Source organism: Eurypyga helias, unplaced genomic scaffold (genome assembly GCF_000690775.1).
Source record: "Eurypyga helias isolate BGI_N326 unplaced genomic scaffold, ASM69077v1 scaffold15945, whole genome shotgun sequence".
Classification (NCBI taxonomy): domain Eukaryota; kingdom Metazoa; phylum Chordata; class Aves; order Eurypygiformes; family Eurypygidae; genus Eurypyga; species Eurypyga helias.
The window spans coordinates 810-10,204 of NW_010253511.1; the positions used below are offsets into that span (position 1 = coordinate 810).

General features: G+C 53.3%; 1 protein-coding gene across 1 annotated transcript in view; it reads left to right on the forward strand.

The window, feature by feature from the left end:
• Positions 1–3,797: 3,797 nt before the first annotated feature.
• The window catches only part of LOC104510448 (probable E3 ubiquitin-protein ligase DTX2), a gene marked incomplete at its 3' end in the record, with an annotated part of 6,397 nt that continues 799 nt past the window's right edge, over positions 3,798–9,395 (forward strand). The window contains exon 1 of the mRNA XM_010152697.1: positions 3,798–4,193. Within this exon, the coding sequence (XP_010150999.1) occupies positions 3,887–4,193 (307 nt within the window). The remainder of the gene's footprint in view (positions 4,194–9,395) is intronic.

Below are 9,395 nucleotides of genomic sequence, written 5' to 3' on the forward strand. Positions count from 1 at the left end.
TTTGCAGCTCGAGTTGCGCTGAGCCCAGAAGTGCAGGTCGGATGACTGGGGGGAGGGGGTGCTGTGTGTGGGGGTCCTGGCTGAAGGATTTGGGGTCAGGGTGCCACAGGGCACCTGTAACACTGCTCTAGCCCTGCGCAGGGCTGCGGGCTTCTCATAGCCCCGCTGCCTCCCTGAGTTTTACGTACTGTCCTAATCCCTGTGTAATCTTTACCTGTGGGCTCCTTGTAGCCTTCCCAGCCCATCTCATGTGGTGTTAGTGATGCTTAATAAATCCCTCCTGGGCACGCTCTTTTCTCAGCAACGTGCTGCAAAGGTTCTGTTTTACCAATCTGGTGATTTTTTTTGTTAATGCAGCCCAGCTTAAGGGCTCTTTTCCAGGTAAAAGCTGTCATATCGTTTAAACTTTTGTCAGCACTGGCAATTTCAGTTCAGAAACTTAAAAAGGGACTTGGCGTTTTCAGAAGTCATCTCAGAGCTGTGCATTTTAAGATCCCACATTTAAAGCATCTGTTTTCTGGAAGTAGAACAGGTTTGAGAATTAAACACGTCTTTCAAATGCTTTAATTCCCACCAGCCCCTCCCCAGCTTTCTCACTACGGTTTGCTGGAGCTTGAGGAGCAGGGAATGAATCTGTTGGAGAAATGCACCCAGTTCTTTTCCTGTCCAAGTTCCAGACATTTCAGAGGTAGTACTGGGGCATAAATTTCCAACCAGAGAAATCCAAATTCAAGATTTGAGCCCAAGTTACAAATTACCCCTTAAGAGGGGGAAGTCGGTCGGAATATTTAAGTTTACACTTCAAGTAGTCGGGGGTCTGTTTTCATTTGGGGCAGGGTGGCCCACAGGACTGCTGAATAAACATGGCTTTTAGGGGTTGGTATGACTTTTGGCTTTTCAAGGCATTTTTAAAGCTGAAGTGTTAGAGTCTCTGGGATTTTAGCAAAGGCATGTAGCTGCTCTGGGTCTGCCAGTGTCCCCGGGACAGTGCCTGTGCGAGCATCCCTCGTGCAGCGCTGGTGAAGCGGGGCGCGTAAGACGTCCCAGCCCGCAGCTAGTGTCTCCGTACGGCTCTGTTAGCCTTTCACACCGGGGTGGATACGCACGGCAGCCCGGGGTGGGACGGCTGAAGCCTTGTGAGCAGCTTATTGAATTTCTCAGCTTTTAATATTTGCGTGGTGCTGAATTCACAGAGAGGGGAAGGAGCTGCAGCTTCAGGCCTTTGCTGTCTCTTGTTTGCCTTAACTCAGGGATTTGTGTAATTTTGGCTTACTGAAGCCCTCCTGCATTCTTCGCTTCCCAATCCCTGCAAACAGCTGCTGGCTCCAGCAGCGAGAACTGGCAGAAGGCTGAAATACACCCCTTGCTCCTCCTTTGGGCCATCGTTCCCGTGCAGGGAATGTTTTTCCATTCTGATGGGGAAGCAACTGTCGGAGCACGCGGCGCTCGGGAGCAGCCTCTCCAGGTACCTTTGCTGGCGTGTGGGAGTCGGTCAGCGCGCCTGGTCCAGGATTCAAAGCAGCGCTGCCATCCAAGGGGGTGAGCAACAGGCGTTGGTCACCCGGCTGTTCTCAGCCAGTGTCCCAGCGAGCGCAAGGTGGTACGTGAAGGAGGCAGCTCCGCTGCTGTGTTACCCTCTTTTTTCCATTTCCTGCTGCCGTGCTTCGAAAAGGAAGGCAAATGAGTCGCCGACTCCCTCCAAACAGCCGCCCTCTGCTCCGCTCGTGGCGGTCGGACATGCAGATGGACATTTGGTAACAACATCAGGGGAAAAAACGGTGTTGGTTCTCTGTTTGGGGTTGAGAGCAGCGTATGCAGGCGGGTAGGACCGGCTTTGGCTCACACCGGTCCAAGCTGAGCGTGGACGTGCTGGCGGTCCCTGAGGAGATGTGTTGGTGTGAAACCTGCCGTAAAAAGAGCTGGCAGAGGCAGGTGTTGGGTTTGATGCCTCACGTATTAATTTGCTGTTTTGGGCAGTGAAATAACCATCCTCGGTGTGTTATGGGAGAATGAAGGACGTGGAAAAGGTCGATTGCAGAGAGCGGGGTCTCGTGTTGGTGATTCGGAGCAGTTTGTCACCAACAGCCGTCAAGCTGGGGGTGTTCTGTAAAAATCTTGCAGCAGCTCATTAATTTACAGTGAATCCCTGGAGAAAGTGTTGCTTTCTTCTTATAAATGCAGACGTGTGGGTGTGTCTGTTCTTTGCTTGCCCTTCTTCTATGTCTTTTTTTAAGCTAGCAAGCTACACAAGTGTGAGGGATGGGATGCTCCGCGGAGTGTGGGATCTTCCCCCATCTGGCAGCGATGTCATTCTCCGCGCAGATGGCATCCTCCAGTGGAAGCCACCCACTGCTGCTCTGCCTCTTGGGAGACCTGCGCTTCTCCATTTGACGGGAAGGAAGCTCATTGCTGACTGCTGGGAGTTAAGCGGGTATCAGTGACATGAGACCTTGAGGGAGAAGGCAACTTTATGTTAAAATCAAATGGATTTTGCTCATTCGCAGTCATACCCACCTGTTCAGAGTACCAACACCGGGATCTCCAAGTGGTCTGTCAGGCATTAGGGCATCAAGACATGTGTCCGGATAGTCAGGATAGGATTCCTTGCAATGACACAGCAGACAAGGAATGCCAAATATTAGACCTCTGGTGTCTCTTGGACAGCTTGTCCAACCATGCTATGGCTTTGGGTCTGCTTTTTTACATCCCTTGGGGACAAAGAGTGATGGTGATCTTTTGTCACTGCTTCCTGTCCCTTCTCTCTGAGTCCTTAGAATTTATTGACTGTCCTTCGTGTCTTTATCTTGGTTGTCTTATGGCTCCTGTTCTTCCCCAAATCATCTCTTGATGGCTTGAGTCTCTGGCTTGGGGCTTTGTTGATGTAGATTGTCCCATTTTTCTTTAAAGATGTTCCTTGTTTTCCAAGCTGAGAAGCTGCAGCTAGGTGTGCTGGGATCCTGAGGACATGCTAAATCACTGCCCTCAGCACAGGCTGTTTATTACACCCTGCTTTGTGTTGGTGCTTCCGTACTTGTTCCCGTCAATTCTTCGTTCCGATCATGCTTAACACATGTATCGCTCCGGTCTGCACACTGCATACAGGATTGTTGTCTGGCTTTGTGTGCACGTGTAATGCTGCACAGGAGGAGCCAAGGGACTATCCTGGATCAAAACTGAGTGATCAGAAGCCTGAGCAGAGCTGACATTGTAGCCCTGGAGCTCAGAGCAGTGAGAAGAATTTGGGAACTGCTTGTGTAACCCAGCCATTTGTGTGCACAAGTGCTCAGGCAGCTCCTGCTCACGAGCTGGCAGCTCACGTCGGGGTGGTCAGAGCATAATGCTGCCAGGGCCTGCGCTGAGTGCACGTGGGGAGGGACGCAGAGTGGCCGCTTGCCTGGGCACACTCCTGGCTAGCGAGCATCTGAACTCGGGCCAGGGCTTATGGATCTGCCCAACTTGGATCAGCAGCAGCTCTGGGCTGGTTTCGTACAGGTCTGCAGCAACTGGTGGTGTCTGGGGCCACAAACCGTAGAAAGCTGAGTCTCTCCAAAGAGTTTTTGCTCTAAATAAATAAGAAAAGTTGCTAGTGTTGGCAGGGAGTGGGTGGTGGTGTCTTGTTTGCCCTCAGCCAGAGGGTTGTGAGGCTCATCCACTTCTCTGCATCTCCTAAATGCACAGGGGGCATCTTGGGAGAGGCTGAGCTCGTTTCCCTCTGTTAAATGGCTTCTGTGGTACGGATGCGGGGTGGGGAGGATTTGGGTCATCGTTCTTAGCTCCGTGTGCTCTCTTTGTTTCTTGCTGCAGGTGCCCCTGAAGAAAATGGTGTAAGGCCAGCCAGCACAGCTGCCACTTCCAATCGCGACGTGCCCAGACCTCAGGGAGGAACATGGCAGCAGCTCAGGGAGCAGGAAGCAGTTCAGCCGGGCCATCCGGCCTCCCCAGTTCTGCCCCAGGGCAGAGCAGCAACTCCACGGCAGTGGCGGTGTGGGAATGGCAGGATGAGTTTGGCAGTTGGAGGCCGTACCGAGGGAACGTCTGCAGCTACATTGAACAGGTTTTTCAGGCCTCTCAGCAGAAGGGACGGCGTTCAGGGTCGGGGCTTGTCAGCAGCATCCCTTTGGGACATGCCGATCCTGTCTTGGCTCCCTACGTCATCGACATCCCAAGCCTGACGCAGTTCCGGCAGGATACAGGTAAGGGAGTTTTCCAGCCCGTGCTGGGCTTTTGATGAGGCTCCTTGCGTGCTTGGAGATAAGCAGGACCTTGTTCTGCGCAGGAGAGCCCTGCAGAGCTCTGCTGTCACTGCTGGGCAGTTCCTGGGGGGTGCACCTTCTCTGGTGGTGAGTCTGCTTCTCTCTCGACGCTGTCTGCTGCCCAGCGTGTTGGCATGTGAGCAGATCGTTGGCTGGCGTGAATCTGCGGGGCTGGGCGCAGGCAGGTGCTGGTGATCTCTTCGGGAGCCTCGTCACGGGATCTCTAGAGCTCAGAGCTTGTGAGCCAGAACCCTCGGAGCTGCAAACTTTCTTCCTGCCCCCACGCACATCCATTCAAGACCATTCGCACAAAAAAGCCTTTTTATGATTCAAACCCTCCCGTTCGAATCCCTGGTTCCCTCTGCGACTGGAGTGCCAGCTGCTTTACCTTGGCACGCCGCCCTGCGCAAGCTGCTTTGCGAAAGCCTGCAGCCCCCGCAGAACGCCGTAATGCTGCAGCAGAACACTCCCCGCGCTCCTGCTGTACGGGGCTGGCTTACTTCCTCCCAGGGAGGAAGGACAGGCTTGATAGCAGGGTTGACACCTCAGTTTCATTCTCGTCTCGTCTGTCTTGGGGGGTCACTGAGGCTAGCAGGTCGGAATTTGCTGAGATGACTCTTTTGCACCAGATGTGCCAAGCAGCTGTAGCTTAGAAAGGGGGCAGGAGTGGAATGCATGCTCTTCATCTCTGGAAAATCTAGGGAGATCCCAGATTACACACCCTGAACGAATGGCTACTTTGGAAAATTCTCTGTGCATCGGTTTCCCCTTTGCAGATATTTTTCCCATCACCCCGAGCTTGAGAGATGGGCAGTTGTGCGGGTTTTAGTCAGGACAGAGTTCACTCTCTTCACAGTGGCTGGTGTGAAGCGGTGTTTCTGGATTTACCCTGAGAAAAGTACTGACAAGGTGTCTCTTTAGCTAATGCCAGGCAGTGCTTGCACCAGATTCAGGGTCTTTCCCAGCTTCTGATACTGCAGCTTCATTCCCAGCTTTCTCACCACAGGCAATGTGGGGGGACACACAGCTCAGACAGCCAACCCAAACTGACCGGAGAAGGATCTCATTCCGTAGCACGTCATGCCTGGAACATAAACGGGGAGTGGGCTCGGGGGCCATAACTCTTTTCACTCCTTGACTCTCTCTCTTGCTGGCTCCTGAACTCTTCTGTTAGCTCCTTAACTCCTTTGCTCGCTCAGTCGTTAGTGAGTCGGTGGGTCGGTTGGGCTTCCCGGGCGCGCTCGGACTCTGCTGCGATCGCGCTCGGGCTCTGACTCTCACTACTTGGACCTGGCTGTGTGTCAGTTTGCTCAGCAATTTGCTCAGCAATTGTATCATATGTTTTATTTTCTATTATTTTAATTACTTATTAGTAGTAGTATTGTTATATTTTCATTTTTATAGATAATTGATTTATATCCAATTAGTAAATAGGTCTTATCTCAATATTATGACCTTCCTTGTCTTTTCCTCTGATTCTCCCCCCTCTCCTCTGGTGGGGGGCAAGCAGCTTTGTGGTATTTTGCTGGCCGGAGTTAAACCACGACAGCGGTGCTCTGGTTTCTTGCCAACTGAAGCAATAAGTGAGCAATATCTTGAATCAGCTGCACAATCGGGCAGTTCTTACAGGAAAGGGAAGTGGTTGGAGCAAATGTGAGCGGTCATCACAGCTGCATCCGTGGCTTTATTCTGCCTTGGTGACCTTAAGATTAGTTTTTCCTAAGGGTCTCCTGCGTGAGGAGCTTTCCGAGCTGGCTGCCTTGGCAGCTCCGGCCTGGTTGAGCGCTGGGAAGCCCTGTGGAAGCTGTGGCTTTGAGCAATACAGCATGGGCCACCAGAGCTGCCACCAGCGGCTGGTTCTTTTTCGCTTTCTATTTCTCGTTTCCTTCACGCCAGACTGGTGAAGGAACCTTCCAGCCTCTCGTCCTTTCAGCCAGTGCTCCTTACGCCTGGGCAGCGCCCCTGGGCCGTCAGGGAGAGGGCAGTTTGAGGGTGAGCAGAGTGCCTGTGGGAGAGTGAAATATGTGTCCCAGTGAGAACGGGACATCCTTCTCCAGGAGTGGAGCTGGCTCTCTGCAAAGGCCTTGCATCAATTTGGACCCTTGTGAAAGATCTCAAAACACCTAGCGAATGTTGGCCATCGCAGGGTGGTTTGGAGTTGGTCATCTCTGGGGGACAGCCCAGTACAGGTTTGGAAATGACGCTGGCTGACACAGTCTCGTCTTTCCTTGGATGAGATCTGTGACTGCATCGTTAAAAGGCTGATTCCACAGCTCTCCTGCAGCATTTCCCACTGATTCAGAGGCACGCTGATCAGAGTGGCCAGGTCAGTGAGCTTCCTTCCACGAGTACCTGCGTGCTCTTCTTAAGGGTCTTTTCCAACCTAAATGATCCTATGATTCCATTGGAAAGGCTCTCCTATCCCAATTTCAACAGCCCAGTTCTAAGCAAAGCTTTTTGCCTCTGCAGGGCTCTGCCTTAAACGTGAACCTCTCTGAGCGAGCAGCCAGCTGACCTTTGTCATGTGCTGGAGGAAAGAATCTCTGCAGGAAACATCCCCATGAAAAATCTTTAAACAGAGCAAAAAATAGGCTGTTTTATTCTGCTCATTAGCTATTAGACAGACAAATAGGCTCTTCAAAGGAAGCCAGGGAGAATAACAGGAAGCCAGTGTTAACGGGACCAGCATCCCCACCAACGGGGAATGACAGCTGTGCTGGGGATCCTGCGGGCAGGATTAGCCACGGGCTTCAGCTGCTGGTCAAGGCGGATGAGCTGGGAGTGAATGCACGGGAGCAGCAGGAGTTCTCCTCTCACCACAGCTGTTTGCCCACCCTGGACAGGAATGCTAGTCTCCCTGCCAGCCTGGGGGAAGGGGTGCATGGCTTTGGTCTTGTTATTGACTCCTAACAGCTCTTCTCCCGGCTGCTCTTCGGGGGTGTTAAAAATACAGGTTGCTTACAAACCCCTGACGTCTTCTCCATGTTGCATTTAGCTTTTGACCTGCCATTGGAGCAGGGGCAGCCTAGCCAACCTCCTCCAAGATGTGTCCTTTTGGGCTTTCAGACACCTTGCTTTAGCCATGGTAGTCCCCTTTCTCCTGGGGGCACGTTCCCTGCACTTGTCTCTAATGGTTCTCCCCATCTCACTTCCAGCCAGTCTCATCCCCAACCCTCCTTCATCAGGTGATGTTGCCCACCTATGGAGGCAGTAGGGTTGTGTTTCTAAAACAGAAGACTTGCTTGCTGGGTAGGAGGAGAGTCTGCTTTTGGCTGTTTCATCTGCTTTCCCATGTAAGATGTTGGTTCCTGGCCGGGGTGGGTTGCCTTGGTTCTGCTGACACCTTCTGCGGGGGAAAGCCTTGACCCACAGGAATCCCTGGGCTTCGTGGTTCAGCTATTGGAGTTTAACCCCAGTTCCCAGGGGGGACGTTGCTGTGTTTCACTAGCTGCTTGTAGCTTTTCAGGTGTGCTGATGAGGTGGTGTCACTGGAGGGTCCTGCTCCGCAACAGACGGGTTGCTTGGTGCTGTCCCGGCCATGGAAGCAGCAGGTTGGCAGTCAGCGCTGGACCTTTCCTGGTTCCTCATCCCGTGTGTGGGCTGAGGCAAGCCGTTCCCGTTCCCAGTGCCTTCAGCTCCCCAGCAGAAACACAGCTGCCGTTCCTTGGGCTGGCACTTTCTGCCTTTGAGATCGCCTCAGCCTTTATGGCAGCTCTGGAACTCAGGTCTGGCTTTCCTGACTTAGTTTTTGCACTGACATGGGGGAGATACCTGCACCCCAGGACAGGGTCTCACGGTCTGGTTGCCGAAGCGCAGTGCAGAAGGCTCCAGCACCGTTTGCAAAGAAGCCCAGGAGTGCGACAGGAGCAGAGGTGCAACTCGTGCTTTCACACAGGATTTTTAGTGGCAAGGAGACAGTTAGTGCCCTTGTGATTTGAGCCAGGTCCTGGCAGTCTCTGCAGTATCCCAGCGCTGTGGGGAAGAGAGGACAGCAGTGTGAGGCGCTCGAGATGGCATTCGGCCAGCCAGGGCCTGAACAAAGGTAGCAACTGGGTTTTGCAGTGTGGAGTCCCAGGTGGGCTATCCCCCACTTCTTCCTTGGGGTGTGTTCATTGGCTTCAAAGCTTGCTTGGACTGCCTGCCCCCCACGGAGCCCCCAGCACCATCCTGGGGCAGTTCTCTGCAGGCTTTAGGTGTGGATCCTGTTTTTACGTGTGGTCCTGGTTTGTAACTCTCGTGACCTCCTAGGAGGCTTTATTTTATTCCCCCCCGCCAGTGCTGTTCTCTGGATTCTCCTGTGCTGTAACCACTCTGCACCCCTGTTCCCTCCCGCTTGCCTGCATCCCCAGACTTGCTTGCCCCGCGGCGTTTCCTGCTCCTCGTTCGCAGTGCGGGGCGCTGCGGAGGATTTTCCCAGCAGCAGCAGTTTTGACCCCGCTGCAGGAACCCGTTTTCGCAGCGGTTGCGGAGCTCCTGTCCTGTTGGGTGGCTTACCTCCCCCGCGTTAGGCTTTTTTAAAGAAAGGAATAAAGTGGCCAGGAGTGAAGTCATCCTGGAAAGCCAGGCTTCCAGGGGTTTTGAGTTCCTGCTGTCGTTGTCGAGGGGCCTGGTGAGAGTAGCGTGTCTGCTTTCATTTGTCCTCCTTTGTCTGAACAGCTGCCCTCTCCAGTTTCCAAATTACTTCATTCGTCTCCTCCCTGGGTTTGCTGCATCACCCAGTGGTCCAGAGCCTGGAGCAGCCGGCCCTGTCTGTCCCCCCATCCCAAGTCCTTGTGAGACTTCACCCACTCCCCCAAGAGCAAAATCACCCAGATCCTTGCGTAGCACAGTGGGTGTTTAGCCCCCTAAGCGCTCTGCAGAACACTTCCCGATGGTGGCCTGTCTCTCTAGTTACTCTGCTGTCAGGGCTGTGGGAGTTGGGGCTTCTTTAAACAAGATCTGTGCCTCAGCCTGAATTCTCCTTTTAAACATCAGGGAGGCATATGTGATGGCTGTGCCTTTGTGCTTGGGTGTGTCTGTCTCCGCATCCTCTCTCCTTCCCTCCTTTCCCACCCTTCCTCCCAGCAGCTTTTGAACCTGTTGCCAGCCTGCAATCAGATTTGGCAGAGGCACAGGGATCTCGGGGGGGGGGGGGTACCGCGT